Below are 16,166 nucleotides of genomic sequence, written 5' to 3'. Positions count from 1 at the left end.
CCACCATGCAGTGCAAAGTGGATAGTTCCCTAAAATTAGCATATTTTGGAAAATATTCCACCCTTCATTTGTACAACTTTAAATATATTACATCGAAGTTGGACGAACATAAAAACGTACACTAGTATTTAGCTAGACCCGTGAGGGACATGGAGAGATTATACAGATGTGGTAGATGGTGAGACATCTAATGCTCCCCCCTGCGAGAAGCAGGCACCCCACCTTATCTTTTGTCTTCATTGGAAACAGAAATGACCTGTTGTATATATGCTCACACAGGTGCTCTGTTCTCTAAAGGTTAGGGTTCTATGTATTCTCCCATAGGTATTGGAAAGGGTATAGGACATAGTCCATAGTCCCCTTTCCTCACTATGGTCCTCCAACCGCCCCCCCTCTATTAAATGCCCATATATTGAGCAACATTTTAAAAGAATTAACAGTTAGGGACAGGTGTCAATGAGGGTGTTTCCCTTCATGCATCACAACACAATCTTTTTTCTCCAGCATGGGGTCTGGCATGGATTCACATGCTCATAAATATTCCCTGTCGTCAGGCTGGGAATCCTCGTTAAAGAAAAAAAATCAGTTTCAGTTTCGTTTCTGAACTCTGGGTCATACTGCCCCCAGCCAATGACTGCCCTCCACCTAAGCCCCTCCTCTGGCAGCCATCTTCAGATTTTTACTGCACGTTCAAGTGTTGGGAGTCCTTGTGCTATAGCTCTCGAGCTTTTACTATATTTTGCGATTTTTCTTTTTGCTCTATTTTTTGTTCAATCGAGCCTCAAGCTCCATCGATCCATCAACCGACTAACAGGGACCCGTTTTTCTGATTCTTTTTTTTTACGCCCCTCAAGGGTGTTTTTTCGTCGAATCCCCTTCTTGTAGGATTCCAGAAGATTCTTGGAGGCCTACACTGCGTGGACATGGCTGAGGATAAAGGAGACTCAACACCTCTGTTGAGGATCTGCCCAGGATGCGGGCTGCGGAACATCTTCCTGGATGATGGGCACTCCCTGTGCCTTTATTGCCTACATTCGGACAGCTCGCACGTGTTTGTTTGTTTTATTTATTTGTAGCGCGCGCCAGACCTGCAGGTATCAGGGCGCGAAGGCAAGAATACTTTAAGCTTACAAGTTACAGTTACAAGTTACATAGTCGCATAGTTACATAGTTACAGATTATTGGTTACAGAAGGATGAAAACAGTACAGCAAAGAATATATTTGAGCCACTTGATGGTGTTTAATCTAAAGTGAAGGTATGATTGGTCAGACCTAAGAGTGGTAGGCAGGGAGTTCTACAATTGGGCCGCCTTGACTAGGAAACTATTTCCTCCGGTAGTGGTCATTTTGAATGGGGGCACAGCTAGGCAGTTGGTGTAGGCTGCTATGGTGGGTCTGGCTGTGGCTCTTCTTTTGAATCCATCTGTGAAGTATTTAGGTACTAGGTTATTGATGCATTTGAATGTTAGTGAGGCTGTTTTCAGTTTGATTTTGTCAGCTGTAGAGAGCCAGTTGGACTGTCTTCGGACTGATGATATATGTTCTGTTTTAGGGATTCCTAGGGTGGCTCTGCGGGCATTATTTTGCAAAATTTTGATTTTGTTGTGTGGTATGTTTGTTCGAACCCAGGTAGAGAGCATTGCAATAGTCCAATTTGGATAGCACAAGTGCTCTTGCCAATGTGAGGCAGCTAATAGTGGAAAGATATGGTTTGGCTGCTCTAATCAGCTTGCAGGTGTAGGAGGTGGCAGAAGCCATCGCGTTCACTTGCTTTGTCAGGGTAAGGCAGGAGTCGAGGTAAAAACCTAATGTTTTGACCTCGTTAGCTACTTTGATGGTATGGCCGTCTATAACAAAGGAAGAGTAGTCTTGGTTCAGTTTTTTTATGTTTTGTGCAGACTCCAGGAGGATGAGTTCAGTTTTATCATCATTCAGGCATAGACCTTGACGAGCCATCCATGCCTGGATGATGAGGTGTATCCTATTCACCAAGGCCAAATCCTGATTGGAGGATTCCAGAAGATTGACATGGAGGAGGCCTGTGTGTTCTGCAAGGACATGATGCCACGCACCATGAAGGACCGTCGCAAGCGGCTCACCGAGTGGCTGCAGAGGAAGATACCGGTGGCGGGTGAGCCCCGGCAGCATGTTTCTCCCAAGAGAAAATTTGAGCAGTCTTCTAAGACCTTTGAGGGCGCTCAGGCGACAGGGGCCCAACATATCGCAAAGCACTGCGAGTCCGCGGGCACCGGGAGCACCGTTGGTATGTGCTCCGCGGCAGCCAGGTCGGGCGCAGCATCGCTGATGCCGTCACCCACGACCCAACGCTCCGGCTCAGTGAAGAAAAGGAAGTCAGACCATCCAGGTAAGCTTCAGGAGAAGACCCAGTAGACTCCGACGGAGAAAGCCAAGGAGGAGCGAGGCGTTGACCCTCCCCCCACGGTGAAGGCCTCAGACACGCCCAAGGTCGTGAAGGCCCAGGTTCACCAAGCTAAGGCATTGATTGAGGGAGTGGTGGCGTCCCTGGCGAACACCGCAGATGTGGTCCCAGTGGAGACGACCCCCAAGCCAAGAGTTTCCCTGCCCACTTGGAGGGAATCCTCTTTCCTGCCCATTGAAAAGACCCCCGTGAAGGCGATGCCAATCATCTCCCCGAGGCCGTCGCCTCTGGCCGAGAAGAAGGGGGGGGGGGCACAGTAGGGCTGCCGGACTCGGATATCTCCTCCGAGGAGGAGCTCTCGGGCCTGAAGACCGTGCTGGACAAGGAGTTCGCCGAGGCCAGGACCTACGGGAAGGACCCAGATGAGGCGGACGTGGAAAGCGACGAGGGAACCGACGAGGGGCAGCAGGACGGTGAGGAACCAGAGGACACCACACCGCTGCCAATGCAACCGCTGCCACCACCGACGGACATCCTACAAACTCTGCACACCCTGTGTTCAGAGATAAGGACAAGGATGCCTGTGCCTCCGGCGGGCGATCCAGCGGCGCTTGGACCATCAGGGGGCCCGCTGCCCAAGCAGAGATCAGTCCATCTGCCTCCACCCTGCCATCCTTCACCTCCACCCCCTTTGCCGAGGGATGAGACGGCAACGATGGGGACAGAAGACGGCAGCGACGACGGAACAGACCTCCCGTCGCCGTTACCCCAGGCTTTATGCCCGACGAGATTGGCTTGTTCCACGCCATGATCTCTAGGGCCTTGGAGCTATTTCAGCTGAACCCAGAGGAACAGAAGGAGGAATTCCTTTATCAGCGCCGAGAAGCCAAGAGGAAGACCGTGTTCTCGATCCCGCTGTTGGACGACTTTTGGGATTAAGGACTGTCTCTCCTGAAGAACCGTCCTCGGCCCCGGCAGAGAGAGACCAGTACGAGAAGAAATACAGGGTGCCAGACTCTGCACCGAAGTGCATCAGATCTCAGCTGTCCCGGAACTCGGTGGTCTCGACAGCGGCCAGGAAGAAATCTGCAGGGTCGTCGGCATCGACTTGCACTTCCCCACCGGACGGTGAGGGAAAGAAGCTAGACACCATGGGACGACGAGTCATCTTGTCGGCAGCAACGACCATTAAGGCGGCCAACGCTCTCACCATTGTGGCCCGCTACGACAGGGAGCTTTGGTTTAAAATCGCCCCTCTTCTGGACTACCTTCCGGAGGACAAGAGGGGGGAGGCCCTTAAAATCCTACAAGAAGGCGAGGTGGCATCGGACCATGCCATCACGGTGGCCACAGACATCGCCGACACCAGCTTCCACCAGATGGGCAACAGCGTGTGCCTTCGTCGGCGTGGTTGGCTGAAGGCCACCAATTTACGTCAGGACGTCCAGACAAGGGAACTGGACATGCCCTTCGACGGGGACTACTTGTTCGGCAAGATAATGGACGAATCTCTGCAAGCCATCAAGGCAGACACCGAGACGGCTCATGCCTTGGGATCCAACAGCGACGCCCGTCCTTTCGGGCTTCCGGAGGCAAGTCCCATGGTGCCTCTAAAGGATTTGGTGGAAACTTCTCTACGTGCCGTCAGACATCCCGTTCCTCGGCCCAAGAAGCCTACAGGGGCCGCAGCTAAACCGGAGGAAATCGTCGTCGCCAAGGCCCCCAAAGTGGGTCGTCCATGACGAAGCAGGACTGAACCAGCCGTGACGTCGGGCCCCCACGCGAGCACCCCGGTGGGAGGCCGTCTGGCGGACTTCGTCAGTGTGTGGAGTCCATCTCCACCGACCGTTGGGTGCTGGACGCCCTGGCCCACGGACACACCTTGGAGTCACCAGTGGCCAGGCAAGAAAATCATGTCCCACAACTGCTCCTAGAGGTACGAGGGATGCTGAGCAAGGGCGCCATAGAACTCGTCCCGAAGAGGCCCCAGGGCTCCGGAGTGTACTCGCGGTACTTCCTTGTCAGGAAAAAGACCTGTGGTTGGCGGCCCATCCTGAATCGCCGCCGCCTCAACAAATACATCAAGTCCCAGAAGTTTCGGATGTTCACCCTCCAGCTCGTTCTGGGACAACTGGAGGAAGGGGACTTCCTGTTGTCGCTGGACCTGGAGGATGCTTATTTTCACATCTCCATCCACAAGGGCCCTCGTAAGTTTCTACGCTTCATGGTCCAGGGGCAACACTACCAGTTCAAGGCCCTTCCCTTTGGGTTGAAGTCGGCGCCAAGGGTCTTCACCAAGTGCCTGGCGCCGGTGGCAGCGCGGCTGCGCCTACAGAGGGTCCACGTCTACCCCTACCTGGACGATTCGCTCATCCGAGCGAAGTCAAGGGAACTCGCCGTCGAACACACAGTGAGGACCGTCCGCCTGCTCACGTAACTGGGGTTCTCGATAAACTATGCGAAGTCCTGCTTGGTACCATTGCAGGATGCTAGTTTTCTGGGGTCCACACTCCACACTCAACACAGTGGTGCGCCTGGCTTTCCCGTCAGAGGACAGGATAAAGGCCATCCTGGGCAAGGTACAATGGCTGTTGACCATGGAAGTTGCCAGGGTGAGGTCCATCAAGTCCCTGCTCGGCATGATGTCATCATGCATCTACCTCGTTCGGCTGTGCGGACTGCGGATGCGGGCGCTGCAAGAGTTCCTCAATGCCTATTGGATCCAGGTATCAGGAAGCTTCGCCCTCAACGAGACATTCCGCCAAGCGATTCGGTTGTGGGGCGTCCACGCACATCTAGCGGCGGGCACAGACTTCCAGACCCCAGGACATCAGGATACGGTGACGACGGACGCCTCCCTGGAGGGATGGGGTGCGCACATTGGAGATCTCCACGCAAGAGGCCTTTGGCTCCCAGAGGAGAAGTCGTTGCATATCAACGTCCTGGAGCTTCGGGCCCTGTTTTGTGCCCTAAAATCATTCCTTCCGTCCCTCAAGGGCAAGGTGGTTTGGGTCTTCACCAACAACACCGCCACGATGTTCTACATTCGGAAGCAGGAGGGCACCAGATCCCCGGCTCTCTGCAAGGAAGCGCAGGATCTTTGGCACTGGGCCGTAACCCAGAGGATGTTCCTGGTACCCTTTTATCTGGCAGGAGTGAAGAACACTGTCGCCGACTCGCTCAGCAGGGAGCTGCGCTCTTGCCACAAGTGGGAGCTTCGACAGGATCAGGTGGATCTACTGTTTCAACGATGGGGCAATCCCCAGATCGATCTGTTTGCGACGGCGACGAACACCAAGAGCCGGAAATTCGCCAGCAGGTTTCCCCAGCTGGGTAGCATGGTGGATGCATTCTCCTTCCCCTGGGACGGCCTGTTCCTCTAAGCGTTTCCCCCGTTACCGTTGCTTTTGCGATTCATCAGTCAACTCTGACGGTCCCGGTGCAGGATGATCCCCGTCGCACCAGCGTGGGCGAGGCAGATATGGTACCCGGACCTTCTGGACATGTCAGCATCCCCTCCAGTCAAGCTTCTGGCAGACGCAGATCTCGCCTGGGAAGGAGGTGAGATTCTGCAACATGACCAAGAGTCGCTGAACTTGCAGGCCTGGCTTCTGCAGCGCTAGAGTTTGGTGGATACGATCTCCCGGCAGACTGCAAGGAGGTGCTTGCCAAGGCCAGGACTTGGTCTACGCTGAAATGCTACGGCCATAAGTGAAAGAGGTTCGCCGTCTAGTGCCGGGCACAGAAACTCAACCCTCTTCGGATTACGGCCCTGCAGGTGCTGCCTATTTGCTGTTGCTGGCCAAAGCAGGGTTGGCCCATGCTTCCATAAAGGTTCATCTGGCGGCTATCTCTCGCTACACCAGAACTCTGGGGCGGTCGTCGTTGTGGTCACACCGCCTGGTCAAGGAATTCATTAAAGGACTTTTCAGTTTGTTCCTGCCGGTGACGGCTCTGCCCCGGCGTGGGAGCTCAATGTGGTGCTGATTAGGCTCATGGGTCCACCGTTCGAGCCTATGCATTCAGCGGCGCTGAAGTTTGTATCGTGGAAGACAGCGTTTCTTGTGGCCATCACCTCTGCACGACGAGTGGGAGAGATTCAGGCCCTCTCTTGTAAACAACCCCTCCTTCATGCCCAAGGTGCCGTCAAACTTCCATCTCAACGAGACCTTGGTGTTACCTATTTTCTTCCCGTCGCCTTTGTCGCCAGCTGAGAGGACTTTGCACTCGCTGGATGTGGCTAGAGCGCTGAAGTTCTACGTGGACCGCAACGTTCTACGTTTTCGGAAGACATCACAGCTGTTTGTGAACTTTGGCCCTGTGAAGCAAGGGAAGGCCATCTTCAAGGCTTCCATTTCCAGGTGGCTCTCCGGCTGCATCACCCATTGTCACCAGTTGGCAAACCGACTGCTGCCTGGCCGTCCGAGAGCCCATTCGACCAGAGCGATCGCTGCAACTACGGTGTTCCTGTCTGGTGTGCCCCTGCTGGACATTTGCAGGGCTGCTATGTGGAGGTCGACGCACACCTTCACGAAATTCTACTGCGTCGACCGGGATTCCAGGGAGGAGTCCAGAGTCGGCCAAGCAGTGCTGGCCAACCTGTTCGCTTGAAGGTGAGCCTGGTGAGAAGGTAAGAGATGCTTAATGTTGAGATGGTAAAATGCTTAATGTTGAGCCTTGCCACCGCCCGTGGTTGTGCATGTGTCTACTGCTATGTATTCTTTATTCATGAGCATGTGAATCCATGCCAGACCCCATGCTGGAGAAGGAACAAGTTACTTACCTGTAACTGTTGTTCTCCAGCATGGGTCTGGCATGGATTCACATGTGAACCCTCCTGCCTACCCCTCTGCGGCTCTTCTCTTGGTCCTACTGCCACTTTATGTGCTACCAAATCTGAAGATGGCTGCCAGAGGATAAGTTTAGGTGGAGGGCAGTCATTGGCTGGGGGCAGTATGTCCCAGAGACCAGTGATTGGTTGTTAGGAGAAAGACAGTTCAGAAACGAAACTGAAACTGATTTTTTTCTTTACAGAGGATTCCCATCCTGACGGGGGAATATTCATGAGCATGTGAATCCATGCTGGAGAACAACAGTTACAGGAAATTAACTTGTTCCTTCAGTTGTAATACTGCTTTACTGACACCCCCATCCCCTACATTGCTTTTTGGCAAGGCACTGTTGTTGTTTTGTGGCTGGCACAATTAAATAAGCAACATGATTGAACACACAAAAGGAGCAGCACAACAAGCGGCGTACTGCACAATCTCAAAAGAAAAAAACTGTTTAATGAAGGTAGCCCTATAACACTAAAACCCCTTACCACCTCAAAAACTCTCACTGCTTAAGTGGGAGTCTGTCTGGTACAAGAGATGAGCAGGTATTTTCACTATGGTTTGCATGAGGGGAAAGACTGGAAAAGCCTCTGTGAAGGATATAACCAATTGCTGCCCTCTGGATATTCTTAAGGCTGATCACATGAGGGAGCGGGCTACCCAACCAGTGTATACTGAGCAGCAGATGCTAGATTACTTCACAGGGCTCCTTTGCACTGCATCCCCTTCAAGGGCAGAGCTACCTGCCACCATAGAGGACAGGGTGGAGAATCAAGAGGAGCCATGCATAAATCACAAGCCAGGTCTTCTGATCCCACAGTGTTCCTGGTTCTCAGAATAACTAAACTGACAGAATTATCCTGTCTTGCTTTAGTAAGGATGTCTAGCTTCTGCTTCAGGTTCCCTCCAAAGCACCCAGGAGACACTCACAGGAAAACCCCAAGTTCTTCCCTGTGTGTCCAATCTCCAGACGTCTTGCTCTTCCATGGATGACTTCTTCTCCAGGCATTCCCATGCGGCCCATGCGGCCAGGTACTGCTGGCAGTCTAACTGGCTCCTATTTTCTGACGTACCAGTTAGGAGCTGCTCTCACACCTTGTGCCAATATTTCCAAAGAGAAGGCTACAGAAATGTGCTGCCCGCTGCCAAAGCCATCTCTGAAGCCCAGCAATACTGGATATCAAAACCCAGAAAACTAAGGCCAGACCAGCAGAAAATATAATGAGGATGTGAGTGGACACACCTTCCCATGTAGATAAGCAAGTGCCCAGAAAGCCACGGGGTTAAAGTGGAGATCATGTCCTAAAAGCACAGTGCCAGTGGGGTCTGAGCCAGGGCTGTTAGCAAACCGTGTCATCCTCTGTATGAGTATATTCGTCACCATCAACCCACTCCAGGCTGTGCCCTGCAAACAGGGCTTGCTCAGGTCATTTAATGAAAGCCACAGACTTTAGTAGCTGCAGACAGTATGCAGTTGTAGGCAGTATGAGGAACTCATGGTGGCAACAGTGAAGACAGACACAAGTGATCCGTTTATTTTATGTTATTTATTTATTTTTTACATTTGTAATGGAACCAAGGGCATCAGGGCACTGTTGTAATTGGTTTCATTAAAGCATATTGATGTTAAAGGGTTAAGGTTCAAGGGTGTTTATTGAACAATTAATGCAGGGTGGAAAAACACCTAACCTAAATCTAAGATGAGAGCATGCGTCGACCATCAAATGAAAAATAAGGCAGTCCTAGTGGCGTTGTCAAATAAAAGGGCCTATACTAAGAAAATCCTATTGCCAATTCCTTACAACTAATTTTAGAAAGTGTGTGGGATAGGGTTTCAATAAAGTAAATAAGTGTTAGAAATAATAAGTCGGGATGTGATTGCCAGGGTTCTCCCTTCCCCACGTTTTAAGCGCAGGACAAAATGGATCTCCGGAGCACAGCACACGCTTGAGTTTTCTCAGCATGAGTCAACAGTTCCGTAGCAGTAATCCGGTTCCTCAATGGTTAAGTGTCCTTTCAATAAAAAGTCTCTTGTCTTCGAGGCCCGAAGCATCCAACAAACAAACACAAAGGGCCTCATTACAAATCGCCCGGTATGGAAACAATGGTGGCGGTAAACCTGCCGCCACCGTTGTTTCCATGCCGGGCGATCACAATTCCTGCAGGCGGGAGGTGATGTTCCCGCCAGGTCTGACCTGGTGGGTTTAACACCGCCCGCCTGCAGGCAGACGAGGAAACACCGGCAGCATTACGAGATGCTGCCGGTGTTTCCATGATCCCCATTCCCATTGAGTTCCATAGGACTCAATGGGAATGGGGATTAACACCATTCCGCCTCCATGATTCCCGGATAACCGGGGTTGTAATGCCCCGGTAATTCCGGGAATCACAGAGGCGGAATGGTAATACGAGTCCGGCGGTAACCAGGCGGTTTTACCGCCGGACTCGTAATGAGGCCCATAGTTTAGTTCCACGTATACTTTGGGTGATGGCTTCACCCCTGAGTCCCCCTCTTCCGGGTGTTTGACCCTTCACAAATTGTATTCAACAAATCAACCAAACAGTTTCTTTTTCAGTGAACATCGGGTGATCATTTTTCACCCCTGGATCTCCCTCTTTCGGGCTTGGGCCCCTTTCTGAAGTCAGCCTCCATCGAAGGGTTCACTATGGCTTTTCTTACTTTCACAAATTTTAATGTCGTTTTAAACTATTCTTCGGGCTTTGCCCCTTTTTGTTGGCTTCCCTCTACAGGGTTCACTCTCGCCAACTTTTACCACACACTGTTCATGTGCTCATTTCACCAGGCGGGATTCATTTCCCTTAGCTTTGCAATCGTCTTTGTGTCAAAGACCTTTGATGGTAGAGATGATTTTACAAGACCCCTGTATGACCACTTGGACCTCTTTTCGCCTCTTCCCAAGGGCTTCTGGCTACGGTAGTTTCTACCATCGGGTAATCGCCCAGAGTTTCCGGCTTGAGCACCCACGTGGTGCCTGTCTCCTCTGTTTCTAGTTTTCCCCCTCTTTCCTCAATCGTATCTTTAATTCTTTCAAAGTTCAAATTAGCCGTTGGCTACTTTTTGTTCAACACTGTTCGGTTTCTTATCGATTCTTCCTTCGACTTACCAGCTGTGATGAACCGCTTGCCTTCCTTTATCCTTGGAGTCAAGGTCGGTACCAACAAGACCAGCATCCTTCCCCTGCTTGGTTATCAGCGTAGGAGGGTCTTGCGTACCGTAGACATCTGCTGCAACACACGCTGGCCACTGTTCGCAGTCTTATGATTCCCTCTGTGCAGGATTCACGAGTCTTGGTCGGAAAGGGCAAGGTCGCTTCTTTCCTTGTCACCCTCTCGATCTGCACCGTCTTTCTCCTCCTCTTGAACTGCCATACTGAGTTAGCCCTCACCTCGTCCGGTCTGCCTTGCTCGTCCTGTGCTCTCATGCTCCACCTTTTATCCCTGTGGGGAAGGGAAAGGGCCGTCAGGTGTGTGCGATTCTGGTTAATTGCCTGACTTTGCCTGATCCTTGTATTGGGGCATGTCAGGTAAACGGCTCTGGTGTTAGCATGTTGGCTTTTGTGTTTTGCAAAAGTGTTTGGTTTGTGTGGGAAAATAGGGGGGGGCAATGATTTGGAATATCCTATGTGGTAGGATGGGGAAAAGGGTTTGAAATAAGGGGGATACCGCGTCTCACCTGTCGTGTCGGTGTCCCACTACCCAAGGACACCCCATCCAGGTGATACTTTCTCACTGGTCCACCCCCAGGAACTGGATCCAATAGCGATGGCCGTGTCCTGGCCCCCTGGATGACATCCTCGGGGACTAGCTAGAGAGACACAGTCAGGTTTCTCACAGCAGTAATTAGTAAAAGCAAGAAGCCACTCTCAGGGCTAATAGAAGCTGACTAATATTGTCTTTATGTTTTAGAAACTGCAAGAGATGGAGGAAAAGCGAATAGTGCGGATGGGGGAGTCGATTAAGACGTACGCCGACATCGATCGCCAGGTCATCCCCATCATTGGCAAGTGCCTGGACGGGATCACAAAAGCAGCAGAAGGCATTGACCAGCAACAGGTGAGTGTTTTCCATGGCCATGCCTGCCTTTCTAAGTCTACCTACAGGTTTGCAGTGCCTGTTTGTCTTTGAGTTTGGTTGATTGCCCCCATAAGTTACTTTCATAGCAACGTATACATATTAACCTATGTCGACCTATGTTCATATATAAACACCCACAGCAACTTTTAATTGTTTCACCTACGTCTGAATGTTCTGTTTGTCTAAATGTGTAGCACTTTGAGGATCAACCTTAAGATTGAATTCTAGTTGGGTCCTTCCCAACAAATCCGATTTTTATCTCCGCTGTATGGCACAGTTTTAATACCACCTGAGGTTTACAGTCCAAATGTTCACTTAAATTAGTCAGAATATTTAAATTGAGCCTGCATAAAGTTGCCTTTGTAAAATGTTTTCAAATGAAAATGTTGTCTTACAGTTGTGTGCTAAGTGGTTCAAAACCCTACAAAGAATTGAAATTAATTTATAATTCAAATTTTCCAAAAATATACTAAACTATATAACATGTATCTCATGTCACTGTTATTTGTTAAAATATTTAATATTTTTAAAAGAATGGTAAGCAGTGACATTTGTCACAAAACCTGCTTGTAAACTGCTGCAGAATTGTACGAGGATTTATTTTACAAATTGTAATTCCAATATTTGCCTTTATTTTTAACACTTCTACATTAAACATAGAGAAACTTTAAGCTGCTTACACATTACATTAATCCTCCCAAAAAGTGTGCTAAATTCACAATTTACACAAAAAAGTGCTTATGCCTACTGTGGCAAAGTCCCATCACTGAGGCTAGTCGATGGAATGTGATGACCTTGGGGGCCGGGAACATCCCCCCCCCATCTTTGATTCAGGCCTAGGAGGAGGTACACATAAGAATCACCAGCCACCCCAGTCTGTCGATAGTGTCTTATGTTGTTTGCACCTTGCCTTTCCCAACCCCCTTGCTAGCCTAAGGCTTCCCTACCACCTCCGTAGACTCATAAAAAGGCATACTATTAACATGTCCAGAGACCAAGATCTCAGTCAGCTAAGAGATGGTCAACCGAGGGTTCTGCAGTTCGTGGAGCGGCCCGCATGGGTGGGGCGGATTGTCTGCGAACATGGCCTGATTTATGCAAAGACAGCAGCTTGCGAACGCGGCTCACCCAATGATTTGTGGCCTGGGAATCTTGTGTGCATTTGCAGGGTCGGTCCATGAACTAAAAGAGCAAGAAGGTTGTATGGAAGTAAACGTCAGGCATTGCACCTCCAAGAATATGGAACAAACATGTCCCCTGGCCTTATCATACATTTAGTGCTGCTTAAAGGCAGGATCATTGATCTCAGATGGAGGCTAAACCTAGATTTGAGAATCCTTTATAGTGGGAGAGTCTAAGTTTTAAATGCAGTGGGCTTCATCATATAGCGAACCTAGAAGGAGGCTATACCTAGATACGACAATCCTGTATGGTGGGAGAGAGGACTAGGGTTCACAGCGCTGTAGGTTCCAGCATATAGTACAGTGGGTTTCTGTAATATAACAGTCATTAATGGTTTGTTTATACCTAGATTTGGGAGTAAATTTGTAGTGGTAGATTGCTAGTATTGAGAATTCCCTGAGTGAGCGATGCAGGTTAACAGTTGCAGTGATTCGTTAGTGATGGGGGTGTGATACCCTGGGCTAATTATCTCAATGTTTGTGGTCTATCGTTTGGCCACAGTGGGCGGGGTGCGCGGATTGAGAGTTGCGCGTGTGCCTCAGCGAAAACTGCTGGCTGACCTGGGGTGCTTGTCGACTGGGAGTGTTGTTGTGTGTGGGTTGAAAGGGGTTCAGGTGTGCCACAACGAAAGATGCTGGCTTACCTGGGGTACTTGTTGGCTGGCAGTGGTGTTGAGCAATTGGAGGTGGTGTGTCAGGTGAAACTGCTGGGAGGGCTGCCGGCCCCTGTGTTGTGATTGATGCAGGGGAGATTATTTGTGGTGTGTTCTCGGGGTGCAATGGATTAGGAGAGTATTGGGGAAAGTCACGTTTTTAGGGCCTTCCTGAATTTCAGGTGGTTTTCAGTGTTGTGGATGTGTAGGGTTAAGGAATCCCAGATGATTGTAGCTTGGACTGAGGAGGAGGAACCGCCAAGCCTTATGGAGCGGTGGGGTGGGACCGCTAGGCGCAATGATCTGAGGTTCCTGGAAGGTTGGTAGGGGACAATTTTGTCTCGTAGGAATTCCGGGACGGTGTTGTGGACTGCACAGTGGGTGATTCACATGGCTTTAAAGGTGGTGTGTCTAGCAATCGGGAGCCAGTGGAGGACTCTCAGGGTAAGGGTGATGTGTTCTCTGGCGGGCAGGTTAATGAGCAGGCATGCTGCTGCGTTTTGGATTCTTTAGAGTTTCCTTAGTTGGGATGCCGGGGCTCCTAAGTAGAGGCAGTTTGCGTAGTTTAGGTGGGACAGGATGATAGAGTTGATGGCCGAGAAATGGTGGGGATAGGTGAGGTAGGGGAAAATCTGCCTGAGAATACGTAGGTGGAAGAAGCAGGTGGTGTCGGTGCAGAGTCTCGTGAGTCTCGTGTGGAGCCTGCTGAACTATTGTGACTGTCAAGTCCTTTTTCTATTTTCATCGCTTCACAGAGGGGAGTGGAGCTTAAAAACCCCTTTGTCCGTTGAGCGGCGCGGAGTCAGTGCAGAGTCTCGTGAGTCTCTGGAGGCTCTCAAGGCTCGCCTAGCACCCCCCTCATCTTTAATGGATCGTGACAAGCTGTCAATGCTCTCAACGTGGAAACTTCATCAACCCCTTACACGACTGCAACTGCAGCATGTTGGAGAAGGAGGTGGTTGCAAATCGACTGACAGCCTAAGCCGGCCAGAAGAAGCATTCGGGAGAGCACAAGTAAGAAAACCTAATATTACTTCATCCCCGCCCGCGCGAATAATATCACTGCCGCATGCTCATATGGATAAAAGGTGCGCTAGCGAGATTACCAATGCGTCTCATGCTGGCCCACACACCCCATCTCACCCATACGGCTTGTCCGATAAAGAAAAGACTGCGAAAGAAAATGAAAATCTAACTTCGGGGTTCGGATGTGGAGCTCCGGTTGGGCTGTCCATTGGTGCTGTGTCGGCTCGCGTGGTTGGCGACACAACCCCATCTCCTTCTGGGGTGTTCGCAGCGGGGGCAGCTGGGCTAAGTAGGGGCACGTTGGGGAGTACAGCTCCTCCTTGCCCGGTTGAAGTAGAGGTCCTAGGGAGGCGGGTTTGTTCCCTCGTTGTGCGCCCTCACAACGCGTTCAGCACAGCATTCCAGCCTGCCAGTGAGGTTGGAATTGAGTGACCCTGACCGTAGACCTCATTGTCTAACATCGGAAAGTACCGGCGCAATAGATTCTCGCGGAACACCGCTGAGCGCCCAAGAGAGAGAAACATCAAACATTTCTGCCGCGTTGAACATCAATCTAAACAAGGAATAAGTTCCCATTTAGAACTTTGTGCCAATATTTGTAACACCAAATAATGACCGTGAATGGGGAATTTTTCTCAAATAATTTGCCCATGGAAGAAGACGAAGATGTGGGTATGAGCACTAATGTGGACAAAGCTCAACCCGTTACCCATAAAAATAACGACCAGAGGGGGAAACACCTTCATCTTCTTCCAAAAGGCACAACTCCTTGGCAATAGTGAACAAACTGCTGCTGCAAGATCTGACGGAATGAACGGCTCTTTGAACTTCAAATCTCTCTCTTATGATCCTAGATCTGACACAGAGGATCTCTCTACAGAGCCTTGGTCAAAAACTGAGAAATGCGTGTCGCCTGCTAACAAGGACACACCCAGGAATGGCTGGCCAATGGGTGCCAGGAAAAGAAAACCTGTGGCATCTAGGACTTCTCCACAATCCACTGTTCTCAGAATAGGAAGACCTTGTGCGAAAAAAACTCTGAATGCAAAAACATTGCCCAACCACTTGGGGACGAAAACTCAATATAAAAGGTCTCCAAACACCATGAGCGTAGAAGACCGGTCCGACTCCTCATCATCAGACGAGACTACGCAGGATTCATCAATTATGCAATGGCACCAGTCAAAGTCAAAATGCTTGCCCCACAAAGTGAGCACAAATCAAACTATGAGGGACGCCCATGTACAGAAACTGATCAAGGAAGCCTTCAAGGATCTCAGACCATTTTTCACGTCATCTTTAACCATAGCCATGGTTCCTATGCTCAAGATGTATGAGCAAATCAACGAAAATATAAAAGACTTGACAACTCTGTCTGCACTCTACCATTTGTAGATCAGCAAACCGAATCTGCAAATCTCAAAATATGGGAAAACATATGAAGAATCGATCTCTCCTTGAAGGAGCTAGCTGACCAAAAATGCAGCAACATCGAGGATAAGAGAGTTCTGGCTGAAGTTACCAAAGAAGCGTTGGGCCTGCTTAAACAGACTCAAAAGTCTAGGAGAGATGATCAAGGGCACACTTTATTTTCTCTGCCTCATGCGTTGCACAATAAAAAGCCGAAATTCAGGAAAGCGCCACTTAAGTATGTCTTAAGCCAAGTTATTGAGATGTCTAACACGAATCCACCGAGCTATGCACAGCCCCTAATGGTTAAGCCAACGGATGTTCACTGGCATCTCCAGCTCGGCAAGACGTTGGCAATGATTCTATACAGAGTGCAAAAAAACAGTTTTTTATGTTGTAATGGTAATAAGACATCGAGCTTTGTCTTTGACAAGTCTAAGACAAAGCTCGATGTCTTATTACCATTATTACTGTTTAAAACAACATAAAAAAACGGTGTTTTTGCACTCTGCACCCACAAAAATGCATACTTTAATATGCTCACTGTGCATACCTTCAGCGCCACGGCGCAGCTTGTAAAAAACT

The 16,166-nt window shown here is 49.9% G+C and overlaps 1 protein-coding gene across 15 annotated transcripts in view; it reads left to right on the top strand.

Annotated features, from left to right (window-relative positions):
* FNBP1 (formin binding protein 1) overlaps positions 1-16,166 on the top strand; it is a 1,284,153-nt gene that overhangs the window by 792,651 nt on the left and 475,336 nt on the right. For all 15 annotated transcript variants that reach the window (XM_069609253.1, XM_069609251.1, XM_069609250.1 and 12 more), the window contains exon 8: positions 11,144-11,290. In XM_069609253.1, coding sequence (XP_069465354.1) covers positions 11,144-11,290 — 147 coding nt within the window. The remainder of the gene's footprint in view (positions 1-11,143; positions 11,291-16,166) is intronic.

Source organism: Ambystoma mexicanum, chromosome 8 (assembly GCF_040938575.1).
Source record: "Ambystoma mexicanum isolate Mex_15411 chromosome 8, UKY_AmexF1_1, whole genome shotgun sequence".
Taxonomy (NCBI): Eukaryota; Metazoa; Chordata; class Amphibia; order Caudata; family Ambystomatidae; genus Ambystoma; species Ambystoma mexicanum.
Note: the sequence above shows the minus strand (reverse complement) of the source record. Positions and strands in the feature narration are given on the sequence as shown.